This window comes from Oncorhynchus clarkii, chromosome 12, assembly GCF_045791955.1.
Source record: "Oncorhynchus clarkii lewisi isolate Uvic-CL-2024 chromosome 12, UVic_Ocla_1.0, whole genome shotgun sequence".
Lineage (NCBI taxonomy): Eukaryota > Metazoa > Chordata > Actinopteri > Salmoniformes > Salmonidae > Oncorhynchus > Oncorhynchus clarkii.
The window spans coordinates 37,251,826-37,269,011 of record NC_092158.1 but is presented as its reverse complement, the minus strand read 5'-3'; the positions used below and the strand labels follow the sequence as shown (position 1 = coordinate 37,269,011).

Below are 17,186 nucleotides of genomic sequence, written 5' to 3'. Positions count from 1 at the left end.
ACTCACTTTAGTTATACATTCATGTACATACTACCTCAATTAGCCCTACCAACCGGTGCCTTTATATGCAGTTGAAGTCGGAAGTTCACATACACTTAGGTTGAAGTCATTAAAATTAATTTTTCAACCACTCCACAAATTTCTTGTTAACAAATTATAGTTTTGACAAGTTGTTTCGGACATCTACTTTGTGCATGACACAAGTAAATTTTCCAACAATTGTTTACAGACAGATTATTTCACTTATGATTCACTGTATCACAATTCCAGTGGGTCAGAAGTTTACATACACTAAGTTGTTTGTGCCTTTAAACAGCTTGGAAAATTCCAGAAAATTATGTCATGGCTTTAGAATGTTCTGATAGGCTAATTGACTTAATTTGAGTCATTTGGAGGTGTACCTGTGGATGTATTTCAAGGCCTACCTTCAAACTCAGTGCCTCTTTGCTTGACATCATGGGAAAATCAAAAAGAAAATCAGCCAAGACCTCAGGAAAACATTGTAGACCTCCACAAGTCTGGTTCTCTGGGAGCAATTTTCAAATTCCTGAAGGTACCACGTTCATCTGTACAAACAATAGTATGCAAGTATTAACATCATGGGACCACACAGCCATCATACCGCTCAGGAAGGAGACGAGTTCTGTCTCCTAGAGATGAACGTACTTAGGTGGGAAAAGTGCAAATCAATCCCAGATCAACAGCAAAGGATCTTGTGAAGATGCTGGAGGAAATAGGTACAAAATATCTATATCCACAGTAAAATGAGTCCTGTATCGACATAACCTGAAAGGCCGCTCAGCAAGGAAGAAGCCACTGCTCCAAAACCGGCATAAAAAATCCAGACAACAGTTTACAATTGCACATGTGGACAAAGATCGTACTTTTTAGAGAAATGTCCTCTGGTCTGATGAAACAAAGATAGAACTGTTTGGCCATAATGACCATGTTTGGAGGAGAAAGGGGGAGGCTTGCAAGCCGAAGAACACCAACCCAACCAAGCACGGGGGTGGCAACATCATGTTGTGGGGGTGCTTTGCTGCAAGAAGGACTGATGGGCTTCACAAAATATGTCTTCATGAGGAATTACATTTATGTGGATATATTCAAACAAGATATCAGTCAGGAAGTTAAAACTTGGTCGCAAATGGGTCTTCCAAATGGACAATGACCACATGCATACTTCCAAAGTTGCGGCAAAATATCTTAAGGACAACAAAGTCAAGGTATTGGAGTGGCCATCACAAAGCCCTGACCTCAATCCTACAGAAAAATGTGTGGGTAGAACTGAATAAGCGTGTGCGAGCAAGGAGGCCTACAAACCTGACTCAGTTGCACCAGCTTTGTCAGGAGGAATGGGCCAAAATTCACCCACCTTATTGAGGAAAGCTTGTGGTAGGCTACCCAAAACATTTGACCCAAGTTAAACAATTTAAAGGCAATGCTACCAAATACTAATTGAGTGTATGTAAATTTCGGACCCACTGGGAATGTGATGAAAGAAATAAAAGCTGAAATAAATCATTCTCTCTACTATTATTCTGACATTTCACATTCTTAAAATAAGGTGGTGATCCTAACTGACCCAAGACAGAGAATTTTTACTAGGATTAAATGTCAGGACTTGTGAAAATCTGAGTTTAAATGTATTTGGCTAAGGTTTATGTAAACTTCCGACTTCAGCTGTAGCCTTGCTACTGTTATAGCCTCGCTACTGTATATGGCCTCGCTACTGTTATTTTCACTGTCTTTTTAGTGTTGTTTTTATTTCTTTACTTATCTATTGTTCACCTAAAATCTTTTTTTTACTTCGACATTGCACTGTTGGTTAGAGCCTGTAAGTAAGCATTTCACTGTAAGGTTGTATTCGGCACACGTTACAAATAAACTTTGATTTTATTTGATTAGTGCCGTTTCAATCAGTGATGTCACTCATTGTGAGACCTGGATGTAGTTGTTTCCCTTGCTCTGCAAGGGCCCTGGCTTTTGTGGAGTGATAGTTAATGATGCTTCGTGGGAGGCAGTTGTCGATATGTTCAGAGGGTCTCTGGTTCGAGTCCCAGGGTTCGGTGAGAAGAGGGACGGAAGCAATACTGTTACATTATTACTTTTAATTAAATGGACAGTCTTTCTGTTCGCCATATACCAAGCTGTCCCACACATCCGTTAAACATAGCAAATAGCTCATTAAACTAACAGATTTACACATAGCGTCATACTAATAGATTTACATGTGTCCAGAGGTCAACTGTGGCAAGAAGGCAGTCACATCCTCATATATAATCTGTGTGTTGTGTGTACATGGGTGTGTGTGTGTTCATTCTGGGCCGAGGCCATTAACCCAACAGCGTAGTTGATTTACGGTTAGTCTCTCACCATGGGTCAGCAAGGGCAGATCTTGAGACCTGGCTTTACACGGATGGCTAATCATGCAAAGAGTAGGTACAGTTATGATACAGTTATAATTGTTATCAAGACAAATGCATGGTATTGTACAGAGTTGGCTAATAGTACTTCATCAGGGACTGATCAGGGACAGTTATTATGGAGTCTAGAATGTGTGTATGGCTAAACATGGTTGAGCGAACAATGTATGACAGAGGATAGGGTTAGAATGCAAACAGATCTGGAGACCAAGTTAAAATGTGGCCAGGTAAAGACAAGAATCAGAATAGCTGTTCTGAACCTAACATTTCTGCTGTAAATTTAATAAGAGCTGTGTACAAAACTTCCCTTAACCACTCAGAGCACTTCAAAGTATTGGGCAAAGCCCAGAGAGATTAACCATTTTCAGACTGTCTGTGAGAATACGTGACAGATGTTTTTGCTTGAAGTGTTTTGAATAGGAGACATTTTATCCAGATCAAATGTATTGATATCAAACAATATCTGATAAAATGATTTGGAAGGAAGCCCTAAACTCTAAAATATTAATGGTCTCCAAAAGAAGGCGGTGGAGAACCTCTCTAAGTAGGTCATAGATTTTTCACATATTCTCCTTTGCCAAGAGGAACTTGTAATCCGACTCCCCTTCCTTTACTTTTTTCCCAGCAGTTTTTTCTGCATTGCCCCATCTGGTAAGTCTTTCTAACTGTAATCCCTCAGCTGAAACAGGCCTGCTCTGCATCAGAACAAGAACCCTCGGACCCCCCTTACACACACTCCCACTTCTTCCTCTTTCTCCTATATACACACTACACACCTTACACTTCTCTCCCCAACCCCCATACACACACCTCAGTACCTTTGAGTATATCATATGTTACACACACCGAGATATGCAACCCCCCACATACACTTACTACCCCCTGAGTCTTTCATTTGAGCACAGGGAGGCAGTGACAGGTGGAGCACATGGCCCTGGTTCTCAGAGTGAGGTAATATTGCTGATGAGGCAGGCGGGCAGGCAGCTCAGAGAGGGGAAAAGACTGGAGATCTGGAGCCTGCCATAGATACTATACACTGCACAACAAATTGGCCAGTGTGGATTTTTCAGTGTAACATTTCTAGTGTTGATTCAGGAGTTCAATTCACTCTGTAAGAGTGAAAGTAACACTCAGTGGTATACAAAAAAGAACCCCCGGTGTTGGTGTTAATAACCAGATTTAGTTTTTTACACTTTGAAGAGTAAAACAGTTCCATCTAAGTTATAGTAAAACTAGGCCATCTGATATATGTATTGTACTGGCATATAGTTACATTTTAATTATGGCATTCCTCTAGGTACTCACTTGTTATAAAACCATGTTAAAACCTTGTTATAAAGCCTTTAAAAGGAAAAAAAGCAATACCATGTCTCTGTCACTAACAAATAGAGTCGAGGGTGGTAACTCTACAATTCACTCAAAAAGAAAAGGCACCCTGGGAAATATGAAAATAAGGCTTTTCACTATATAGTGTTAAAACAACACCCAAAATGATTTACTGTAACACTACAGGTGTTATCTCTTACACTGAAATCAGCGTAACAGCATCAGCACTAATAAAAGTCAAGTTTACTCTAAATGAAGTGTCATGCTTACACTGTAGGTTAGGGTTCCCCAACTGGCAGGGCCGTTGCCCACCCCAAGTTTTCTGAGCCTAAAAACAAAGTGAAGGATCGGCAGAAAATTGGTGTTTCGTATCATCTCCAATAGTTTTTTTGGCTTTGTATTTTGGGAGGTTGGGGGATACAAGTATACAAGTGAATATTCATGTCAATTTACACAGTTTATACTGCATGTAACCTGTAAGGCTGTAAAAAAAAAAGGGGGGGGGGGGGGGGGGGGAAGAGGTGGGCCTACACCCCCAACGCCCCGTCCCATTCCCCCTGGACATGTTTCCGTCCAACCCCCCACTGAGATTGTCAATAATTCTATTGTTATAATTTAAAAAAATGTCTGTATCCACTGGTGAAGTGGGAGAGAGTGGGGTGATTGCCACCTAAGTGCCAACATCTTGTTTGCGACAGTACTGCCTGCCAGTAGTAATCGTCTTTGAATGACTGAGAGATTCAAGGAGCTATCATCATTAAGTATCATAGTAGATGCAACGCATTCAATATTTACATTTATGCACATCTAAATTAATTTTGTAACCTTGTCCCAGAAGCACTCCCACATTATATGAAGGAATGTGCCTACTTGATTTAGGGGACACAGTGAACAGTTGGGAGTTGGAGCTAATTTCATCGTAAAGGTTTTCAATGGTGTTAAATACAGTCTGTGAAGTTAATGGTTAGGATTAAAAGGTCATATTTTTCCATATTTTGTTCCAGTTAAAAGGTTGTTAAGATTCACTTAGATATGTGGACCCTACTTTAGTAATGACAAGCTCAGAATAAGAGCTTTCCAAAAGTTGTTAATATATTATGGAGATCAGTCCTTTTGGGAGCCCAGATAATTTATTTCTAAATCCCATCATTGGATGGTTTAGTGGTTGTGTTCCCAAGGGACTCCATAGGCCAGCATAGCTGACCTAAGTTGTAAATATAGAAAAAAAGGAATTGCCTGGTAATGTACAGTAACAGTCAAATGTTTGGACACACCTACTCATTCAAGGTTTTTTTTTTTTTTCTCTTTACTATTTTATACATTGCAGAATACAAGTGAAGTCATGAAAACTATGAAATAACACATATGGAATCCTGTAGTAACCAAAAACGTGTTAAACAAATCAAAATATATTTTATATTTCAGATTCTTCAAAGTAGCCACCCTTTGCCTTGACAGCTTTGCACACTCTTGGTATTCTCTCATCCAGCTTCACGAGGTAGTCACCTGTAATGCATTTCAATTAACAGGTGTGCCTTGTTAGAAGTTAATTTGTGGAATTTCTTTCCTTCTTAATGCATTTGAGCCAATCAGCTGTGTTGTTACAAGGTAGAGGTGGTATAAAGAAGATAGCCCTATTTGATAAAAGACCAAGTCCATATTATGGCAAGAACAGCTCAAATAAGCAAAAAGAAAATGACAGTCCATCATTACTTGAAGACGTGAAGGTCAGTCAATACGGAATATTTAAAGAACTTTGAAAGTTTCTTCAAGTGCAGTCGCAAAAACCATCAAGTGCTATGATGAAACTGGCTCTCATGAGGACCACCACAGGAAAGGTAGACCCAGAGTTACCTCTGCTGCAGAGGATAAGTTCATTAGAGTTACCAGCCTCAGAAATTGCAGCCCAAATAAATGCTTCAGAGTTCAAGTAACAGACACATCTCAACATCAACTATCAAATGAGCCTGCATGAATCTGGCCTTCATGGTCGAATTGCCTAAAAAAAAACACTACTAAAGGACACCAATAAGAAGAAGAGACTTGGTTGGGCAAAGAAACACAAGCAACGGGCATTAGACGGGTGGAAGTCTGCCGTGTCTTTGTGAAACGCAGAGTAGGTGAACAGATGATCTCCGCATGTGTGGTTCCCACCGTGAAGCATGGAAGAGGAGGAGTGATGGTGTGGGGGTGCTTTGCTGGTTACGCTGTCAGTGATTTTTTTTAACATTCAAGGCACACTTAACCAGCATGGCTACCAAATATTTTGCAGAGATGTGCCATCCCATCTGGTTTGCCCTTAGTGGAACTATAATTTGTTTTTGAACAGGACAATGACCCAACACACCTGCAGGCTGTGTAAGTGCTATTTGACCAAGGAGAGTGATGGAGTGCTGCATCAGATGACCTGGCCTCCACAATCACCCGACATCAACCCAATTGAAATGGTTTGGGATGAGTTGGACCGCAGAGTCAAGGAAAAGCAGCCAACAAGTGCTCAGCATATGTGGGAACTCCTTCAAGACTGTTAGAAAAACATTCCAGGTGATGCTGGTTGAGAGAATGCCAAGAGTGTGCAAATCTGTCATCAAGGCAAAGGGTGGCTACTTTGAAGATTCAAAAATATACAATATATTTTAATTTGTTTAACACTTTTTTGGTTACTACAGGATTCCATGTGTTATTTCATAGTTTTGATGTCTTCACTATTATTCTACAATGTAGAAAATAGTACAAATAAATAAAAACCCTTGAATGAGTAGGTGTGTCATAACTTTTGACTGGTACTGTATATGTGCCGTTCAAATCTTGGAATGTTCTCAAATTGTCCATGATATCAACAAGGATACGGATTCCACATTTGGACCATTGGGGGGGATGTAAAAGGCTGCCCTCCAGATCGTCAGGCATTATTGTGAAATATTGGAGTATGGGCATGCCATTTTGATTCCCAGTTACATTTGTAAAAAAAATAAAAAAATTGTGAGCAATAATAGGACCAAAGCGTAGTTTACATTGTTTAATCCTTAAGAGTCTATTGACGCACATGTGATCAATCTAAGGAACATAATGAAAAAATCCCCATCAAAATCTGGCAGTATAAGCTAGATATATTTGTTTTTTTAGCATGGACTGCATCTCAATCCACCGCATCCGCCTATGTCGCCCTTCGGCATCTGCGGTCGAAGGTGGCAGAGCTACAGTAGTGTTTGTCAGACCACGAGACATCCCGAAAATTGGTCTTCTCACGAAAACGTCTGTGGCTTCCGAAACAGGCCCATAAACTTATGTCTCTCCTGAACACGATGGTGTTCTCCATTTTGCTCTACGACCTGTTTTGCTCTACGAGTGTCACATGAGACTCGTCTGAAGGTAACCCATACAAACTAATGGAAGGATGTGCCAACAAAAATAACTGGTTAAATATGTGTAAATAGAAAATGTCCTAAGCTTTAATATTTCTCATAGATATAGGACAGAGACTTCAAAACCTTATTCCTTATGATTTATCTTTTGACTGTCTTTTTTGTCCCCCCCCCAATGGCTTAGAATTTTTGATGTATAGGGATATATCAGTGAAGACCACCTCTTCCAGGGCAATATGAGACACCGTATTTCTGTCTACACTCAGCTAGGGGCTGAAAGAATCATGTCTAAATCTATTCAGGATGGAATGAAATGCTAGTGCCTGGAAATACAATTTAAAGTTTGGTACGGATAGTCCTCCTACGTCTTTCCCTCTTTGCAAGTTTGTTAATTTTATCCGGGCTCGCTAATCTTCCAATATACATTTTGAAACCGCACTATGGATTGCATCTCAATACCAGAAGGGGGAGACAAGGGAAACATTGAACTACAAAAATTCAGCCATGGCAATATATTCATTTTCACAATAATATTCTTCCTGTTAAAGTAACTTGGAAATTAGTCCATTTACTGAGGTCGGATTGAATTGATTTGAACGTTCTGTAAACATTTCTGGAAATGGTTCTGTCTAAGGAAGGAAATATATCTATTCCCAAATATTTAAAATGGGGAACAATTGAGATTCCATAAGTACAGATGGAGTCCTCCATTGTGGTCTTGAGTGGCAGCAGGGAAGATTTGGTTAGATTTATTTTCTAACTTAAGATGAAGCTATATTTGTCTATGATCTTCAAAGCTTTTGGGAGGGATTGAGATACGGTACATTGTCTAGATAAAGTAAGATATCATCGGCATATAATGAGATGACGTGATTCGTAGAATTGAGAGATATTGGTGTAATTTGCCTGGGCCAGGGGCTTCATATATAATAAAAACAGCAGAGGTTTGATAGGATCACTTTGCCTGATACTTCTAGTTATTCTGAACAGAACAGATCAGGTATTACCTGATATTACTCTGGCTGAGGGATTGGCGTACAGTATTTTAATTATAGTAATGAAATTGGAACCAAGTCCCACATGTTCATAAACCAACCAAAGATATGACCATTCAAGCAGTAGAGGCTGCTGAGGGGAGGACGGCTCATAATAATGGCTGGAACGGAGACTATGGAATGGCATCAAACCATGTGTTAATGGTTAATAATTTGCAAATTAATTAATTAAAAATCCTACAATGTGATTTTCTGGATTTTCCCCCCTCATTTTGTCTGTCATAGTTGAAGTGTACCTATGATGAAAATTACAGGCCTCTCATCTTTTTAAGTGGGAGAACTTGCACAATTGGTGGCTGACTAAATACTTTTTTTGCCCCACTGTATATCAATATAACCTGAAAGGCCACTCATCAAGGAAGAAGCCACTGCTCCAAAACCGCCATAAAAAATCCAGACTACGGTTTGCAACTGCACATGGGGACAAAGATTGTACTTTTTGGAGAAATGTCCTCTGGTCTGATGAAACAAAAATAGAACTGTTTGGCCATAATGGCCATGTTTGGAGGAGAAAGGGGAGGCTTACAAGCCGAAGAAACCATCCCAACCACGAAGCACGGGGGTGGCAGCATCATGTTGTGGGGGTGCTTTTACTTCACAAAATAGATGGCATCATGAGGTAGGAAAATTATGTGCATATATTGGTCACAAATGGGTCTTCCAAATGGACAATGACCCCAAGCATACTCCCAAAGTTGTGGAAAAATGGCTTAAGGACAACAAAGTAACGGTATTGGAGTGGCCTTCACAAAGCCCTGACCTCAATCCAATTGAACATTTGTGGGCAGAACTTAAAAAGTGTGTGCGAGCAAAGAGGCCTACAAACCTGACTCAGTTACACCAGCTTTGTCAGGGGGAATGGGCCAAAATTCACACAATTTATTGTGGGAAGCTTGTGGAAGGCTACCCGAAACGTTTGACCCAAGTTAAACAATTTAAAGGCAATGCTACCAAATACTAATTGAGTGTATGTAAACTTCTGACCCACTGGGAATGTGATGAAATAAATAAAAGCTGAAATAAATAATTCTCTCTACTATTAATCTGACATTTCACTTTCTTGAAATAAGGTGGTGATCCTAACTGACCTAAGACAGAGCATTTTTAAATCAGATTAAATGTCAGGAATTGTGAAATACTGAGTTTAAATGTATTTAGCTAAGGTGTATGTAAACCTCCGACTTCAACTGTAGATGTACTGTGGTGTTCTCTGAAACTTCCAGCTTTGTGCTTTTCCAGCTGGCCATTACACAACCCCACCCCCACCCCCTCCACTCCCATCCACATCCCTCTGCCTTTGACAGAAAGCAGATAAAGCACATGGCCTCAAACATCCCCATCCACCATCCACCCCTGCCTTCCCACAGCCAGATGTTTACTTCAGAGCCCTGCGAGGCCTGCTCCTCTCTCTTCCGCTGTTCCATGCTATTTTCTTTGGCTCTGACTTGTGAGAAGCTCTGTGGCGACTCAGTGGAATGACGCACGCCTCGCTTGCAGTATCACATTTGATTGGCAGAGGTGCTGTTTATAGACTACATCTGGCAGAGGTGCTGTTTATAGACTACATCTGACAGGGGTGCTGTTTATAGACTACATCTGGTAGAGTTTCTGTTTATAGACTACATCTGGCAGAGGTGCTGTTTATAGACTACATCTGGCAGAGGTGCTGTTTATAGACTACATCTGGCAGAGGTGCTGTTTGGATGAGCGTTGCGGCGTTTGAATGGAACACCATATTTGGCTAGATTTATGACTCTTTAGTGTGGGTGTAAATATTAGGACAGGTTTGTGATGTATGACGGACAGCAGCTCCTCCTTGTGAAATGCACACTGCAGTAGGGCAGAGAGAGAGAGAGCGAGAGAGATGAGTGCAATAAATAAAATATCATATGCATGCGGGAATTAGTGAGAAAGAGTGTGAAAGAGAGGGAAATAGAGAAACATGGAGGGAGAGAAAGAGCTTTGCTCATAAGGTCCCTTGGGGGGCCTTTTTCCCGTTAGAGCTGGCAGGAAGCCTATTCCTAGTGCATGTGCCATTCCAAGTTCCCTAATGATATGCACACCGCCACAGCTAGCTAGCATTGTGTAATTACCCCCAGCCAATGGGTTAGCTCAACTAACCAACGTCACTGTGTGGTGTCATTAATCCAACACACATGTTGAGAGGACTGCAATATGAACACACAGCTGGTTTTCTGATATTATCTCTCAGCCTGAAGAGACATTTGTTGGCATCAGATGCATAGGATTTGAGTTCAATGACACCTCAAAGATGACACCACACAGCTGAAACTGAGGTGAATTTGAATGACAGCTTTGCGTGTGTGTGCACATTCATGTGCATGCATGTGTGCATATCTGCATGTGTTGAAAAGCAACGTATAGCTCATAAGACTATGCTGAAGCATTGTGTGTGTGTATACTTCTGTATGTGCATGTGTGTGTGAAAGCATAACGAATGGACACATGGCACACTCTTAACGCACAAGCACTGAAATTCATAAAGCCCACAGAGGAATCCAGGTCATCTCAGCAGGTCTCTGTATGAGAACCACGAAGCTCCTACTCCGGTGACAGCTCCCCCCACTGACAGCCCACCAGAGGCCATGGGCCACTGACCCCTCGGCAGGACACTAGCTACACACAGGAGTTTTTTTTCATTAGTATTATTCCACATTATGTTTTGATTGACACACAATCATGGGAAAATACCTCAATGGTATGTAGGACTGGGATTGGAGCGTGAAACACTGAGAGGTTTAACACGATACAGCTGTGAGGTGAGTGGAGTGTGGAGATTGTCAGTTTTGGTGAAAGCGAAAATGATTTGATAAGGGATTTATGGGTTAGACAGACAACTGTCAAGTCAATGTAACTATTGATTGTTGCGTAAATACAACAGTGAAGCCAGAAGATCCATTACTACTTAAAGGGCTGGATTCAATATGTATCACGGAAGTATAGTGGAAGTTCTGCGCTAAAATGTAAAGGTAATTTACGATTGAGCCAACATATGCAGCTTTTAACGTGAAGGCATTCTCCACGAACGTGGGACGATTGCCTTTATACATCAATCAAGTTATAACGCGGATCTTCCACGTTACTTCTGCGATACAGATTGAATCCCGCCCAAAGTTTGAGTCAACAAGCCATTAGAGCAGTGTGTGTGGCCACACACTCAAAACAATTGGTCAATGTGTGAAAGTACAGTCAAGTCCAACACTTACCGCAAAGCCTTTTCTCCCTCGCACTCTTCCAGAATACATCCCAAGCCTTGTTGGTGGAGACTTTCACATGCTCACTGAAGGACCTCCGCAGTGGGGTTTTCACAGTGTGAGCCATATTCCATGTGTCCTGTTCCCCCCTGAAAAGATTCTGCACCTCCGCTAGTCACTCACTTCTCTCTGGGTCCATTAGGGTGAAGAAGTTCACCAGGCTGAGAGAACACTGAGGGAAGAGAGAAATTCCTCTCGCAGGTTTGACACTTGATGCAGAAAGTCTGCATGTAATTTGTGAACACCCTCCTCTTCCTCCTCCTCCAGTGAGAGAGAGGGAGTAAAAAAACTTTCCCCCCTCAGCAAGGGTCAGGCCGCCCTGAAATGGAAATAGCATCCAACATGGGTTAAGACCACCCTCCTCCCTCCCTCTCCCCCCACACACACACAAAGGCAGTTTAGTGTCGGAACTGCCACAATTAATGAACATACTCAATCCTCTCTTAGACACAAAGATAAATATTAAGTTAGGGATGGTAAATTAAACCATAGGAAAGGGAAAAAAGAGAGTATTCTCCCCTCACTCCCTTCTTGTTTTCATTATAGGAGTTAAAAGAGGAAGTTGTTGGTGCTTTTGAAATAACTGGCCATATAGCAGATATATAATACCATGGCAACACAAATAACATAAAGACAACATATGATTTGGCTTATTTCCTCATGACTTTTACATATTGATTAATGTGTCACTGTACTGATTTGTCTTTGAAAAAGATTGTGGGTTTGATTGGTATTTATATGTTGGACCATTGCTTTTGTATTACAGATTTGAACATATCATCATCATCATATCATCATCAGTAATCCCTACAATTATGTTCCCTTCTCTTTGAGATGTCGGGTGGACACAACTGTCTTGATCATTTCAGTTTCTCACCATCAATATGTTAGGAATGAGTGGGAGGAATAGCCTAATTGTCAAATCTCTAAACATACCCTCAGAGCACATTTGCTACAGGCATCTATGCGTTTTTCTGTCTGCTCTTAAGCCACCCTCACTTCCTGTTGCCAGAGCAAACATCTATCCCCCCTCCCTTCCTGCCTCATACAAACAAGCTGAGCCAAGGGGCCCCTGCGGCATGGAGGATGGAGGATGGAGGATAGAAGAGAGAGAGAGAGATTGTACACAGGTGGGCCAGGATTCTCTTACTGTCCCAACCCCAGAGCGATGGTTGAACAGAGATCATATCACTTTGCTGACACGTGCCCTGCTGGCAGATACTGAGGTGATAACACCAGTTAAACACAAAAGCACACAGTTACACACGCCACCGCCAAGGCCGCAGTGCAAACATTCAGAGACTCTCTGCTGGGCTCTGCAGTGTTAGAACGCACGCACTAGCATGCACGCACATACACAAGCGCACAGACACACACAAGCGCACACACACTCACAAACAGAAAATGTATTTATTTTTACAATTAGTTCCCGCTTTTAATCCCTTCCAAGAATTTTTCAACCAGTTGTTGAGGTGGTGGAGACGGGAAATGTTTGTAAAATCTTTACAACTCTTCTTCCTCTGAGGGGGGGGGGGGGCATGCATCTTTTGGTACGGCTAAAGAAATACAGAAAACAGCAAGGTACTGATTCTGAAATTGGTACAGCAATGATGTTTAGCCAATCTAACCTGGAATCACAGAAAAGTGACTCAATTGAGGAATAATATGGTAACCTGATTGTGAAATTGCTCATGATACACAGCTGTACAGTAAGTTGTTGAAACTCTCGCCACATGTTGAAATGTCAAAACTTGGAGCTGAGGATTCACCAAGGATTGTATTACTAAATGTTCTGGGTCCAGGGTGACATTTATAATGGCATTGTTGGAGTACTGGGCTAGCCTGTAAATTACTTCAGCAAGCAGTAATTTACAGGCTACTTGTTACTTACACACACACAGACGGTAATGCTACTGACACATTCTCCTTGTTCTCCTCTGTTGACCTTTCTGGGGCATTTGCCTCTCTTTACTTGCCCCTCTTCTTTCCTCAACTTGATGATGGGCCTGAGCGTCATCAATATCTGGTTCACTGTCTGTGCTAGGTCTAGCATCATCCTAGTGGTACATTAATAAATACGCTCACGAGACAATTATATGAAACACATGTTATGAACTAATTTGCCGTTTTTAAGTGTGTCTATATGTAGACATAAATTAGGATTATTGTGTTCCCCCTACCCTAGTGTTAATTACTATTACATATTAAGGAACTGGCAGTACAGGTGTGTGTGTCTCTCTGTTTTCTTCCTACCTCCACTGCACTCATCCATGAGGTGTCTCTGCTAAGCCTTGCATTCTTTCTCATGGCACTGGTACCAGAAGACCAGGGTACCCAGGTCTCATAGACTAGACGTAACATAGTTAACGTAAATCTGGGACCCTCAAATTAGTATGATACGTTACGTTTGGTATGGTTACATAAGACAGATGGTTACTTAAGCCAAAAATGAAAGTAGGGTGGTTTTGAGTTCGAATCTCACCACAAGCAACTTTTGCATTTTTACCTAATTAGCAACTTTTCAACTACTTACAACATTTTAGCTACTTTGCAACTTCTTAGCATGTTAGCTAAACCTTCCCCAAACCTTAACCCTTTTAGCTAACGCTTCCGCTAACCCTAACCCTAACCCTAACCTTAAAACCCTTTAACTTCTTGATTCTACTTGAGACGCATATGTCTCAACTAGGCACCTGGAAATGCAAATGCGCTACGCTAAATGCTAAATGTACTCGTTAAAACTCAAACCTTGATCAAAATTCACAAGCAGGGTATTGAATTAAAGCTACACTCGTTGTGAACCTAGCCAACAAGTCAGATTTTTAAAATGCTTTTCGGCGAAAGCATGAGAAGCTATTATCTGATAGCATGCAACACCTCAAAATGCCTGAATGCGACGTAAACAAAGACTTTGCTTATCCGGCGCTGCACAAAACGCAGAAATAAAATATAAAACATTCATTACCTTTGACGAGCTTCTTTCTTGGCACTCCTATATGCCCCATAAACATCACTATTGGGTCTTTTTTTCGTTTAAATCGGTCCATATATACCAAAAATAGCTTTCTATGGAAGCTGTGTCATTCAGAAAAAAACATTGTTTTTAAACGCTGCGTCATTTTTTAAAATTAAAAAAGTCGACGATAAACTTTCACAAAACACTTCGAAATCCTTTTGCAATCCAACTTTAGGTATTAGTAAACGTTTATAATCTATCAAAATGATTACAGGGCGATGTATATTCAATAGCTCCTCGTCTGCAAATCAATGGCTGCCAATGTCCACATTGAAAAGATCCTGGTGGAGACCGGAAGAAACGGAATCCAGATAGTTGGATTTTCCAACAAAAAAATCCATTGAAAATGACGACAATGGCGACATCGTGTGGAATTTGTATGAATTGCATGCAGGTCGATATTAAATTTTGTCCCCTTTTAACAACCCATGAAAGTGACTTATGGAAATTATTTTTAGCTTTCAGAGAGCAGTTTTTCTTGCGTTTTTCAACGAAACACACGATCTGTTATAGTCACAGCCGTGATTTAACCAGTTTTAAAAACTTCAGAGTGTCTTCTATCCACACATACTAATCATATGCATATACTATATTCCTGGCATGAGTAGCAGGACGCTGAAAAGTTGCGCGATTTTTAACAGAATGTTCGAAAAAGGAAGGGGTAGACTTAAGACCTAACCCTTTAACCTAAATGTAACCCTAAACCCTTGCCAAGCTAACATTAGCCACCTAGCTAGAATTTGTAACACATCATACATTTAGCAAATTTGTAACGTATTTTACATTTTGCTAATTCATAAAATATAATTTGAATTCTCATAAAATCAAATTGAAGTTTGTTAGTCAAATGGCCAGAATACAGGATGTGAACGTTGCAGTGAAGGGCTTACTCACAGCCTCAACAGTGTAATACACATACAGTGTATATAAAAAACAATTTTAAAAGAAGAAGTAGGAAGGGTATTATGAATATATACACAATAGCTAAATGCAGAATATACTATGAATATACTATATGTATTCCTACCTCCACTGAATACCTATGTAAATGACAAAGCAAACACAGGTATAGAATTTTTTGCAAACATATAAACAAAAAAAAAAACGGAAATATGACATTTACATAGGTATTCAGACCATTTACTCAGTACTTTGTTGAAGCACCTTTGGTAGCGTTTAGCGTCTCAAATCTTCTTGTGTATGATGTTAAAACCTGCTCCAGAGTGGTCAGGACCTCAGACTGGGGCAAAAGTTCAACTTCCAACAGAACAAAGATCAGCACGCAGCCAAGACAACACAGGAGTGGCTTTGGGACAAGTCGCTGAATGTCTTTGAGTGGCCCAGCCAGAGCCCGGACTTGAACCCAATTGAACACCTCTGGAGAGACCTGAAAATAGCTGTGCAGTGACGCTCCCCATCCAACTTGACAGAGCTTGAGAGGATCTGCAGAGAATAATAGGAGAAGAAGACTCAAGGTTGTAATCGCTGCCAAAGGTGCTTCAACAGAATACTGAAATGTGATTTAAAAAAATAACATTTGCAGATTTTTAGAAAATCCCGTTTTTGTTTTGTCATTATGGGGTATTGTGTGTAGATTGATCAGGGATAAACACAATTAACCTTTCTAGGGCAGGTGTTCCACTGAAAAGGCACAGCGCAAAATTCAAAGATATTTTGTAAAAATATGTAACTTTCACACATTAACAAGTCCAATACAGCAAATTAAAGATACACTTCTTGTTAATCTACCCATCATGTCCGATTCCAAAAAGGCTTTACAGCGAAAGCACAACATATGACTATGTTCGGTCATAGCCAAGTCACGAAAACACAGCCATTTTTCCAGCCAAAGATAGGAGTCACAAAAAGCAGAAATATAGATAAAATGAATCACTAACCTTTGATGATCTTCATCAGATGACACTCATAGGACATCATTTTACACAATACATGTATATTTTGTTCGATAATGTGCATATTTATATCTAAATATCTCAGTTTACATTGGCGCATTACGTGTCGTAATGTTTTGATTCCAAAACATCCGGTGATTTTGCAGATAGCCACATCAAATCCCAGAAATACTCATAATAAACATTGATAAAAGATACAAGTGTTATTCACAGAATTAACTTATTCGATATAGGGGGCGCTCTTTTAATTTTTGGATGAAAAACGTTCCCGTTTTAAACAAGATATTTTGTCACGAAAAGATGCTCGACTATGCATATAACTGACAGCTTTGGAAAGAAAACACCCTGACGTTTCCAAAACTGCAAAGATATTGTCTGTGAGTGCCACAGAACTGATGTTACAGGCGAAACCCAGATAAAAATCCAATCAGGAAGTGCCGCATTTTTTGAAACCGCCTCATGGCAATGACTCCTTATATGGCTGTGAAGGAGATAGGAGTCAGCTTACGTTTTCCCCAAAGTGTCTACAGCATTGTGACGTATTTGTAGGCATATCATTGGAAGATTGACCATAAGAGACTACATCTACCAGGTGGTCGCTTGGTGTCCTCCGTTGCAATTATTGCGTAATCTCCAGCTGCAGTATTTTTCCGTTTGTTTCTGTTGAGAAGCCAGCTGCCACCACTAATAGATTATCGAATAGATGTGAAAAACACCTTGAGGATTGATTCTAAACAACGTTTGCCATGTTTCTGTCGATATTATGGAGCTAATTTGGAAAAAAGTTTGCCTTTGTAAGTGACTGCATTT

General features: G+C 40.5%; 1 protein-coding gene across 1 annotated transcript in view; it reads right to left on the bottom strand.

Moving 5' to 3' along the window:
- LOC139423131 (rho GTPase-activating protein 7) overlaps positions 1-11,720 on the bottom strand; it is a 108,081-nt gene extending 96,361 nt beyond the window's left edge. Inside the window, exon 1 of the mRNA XM_071174816.1 lies at positions 11,400-11,720. Coding sequence (XP_071030917.1) covers positions 11,400-11,514 — 115 coding nt within the window. The 5' untranslated portion in view covers positions 11,515-11,720. The remainder of the gene's footprint in view (positions 1-11,399) is intronic.
- Between the last annotated feature and the right edge of the window lie 5,466 nt (positions 11,721-17,186).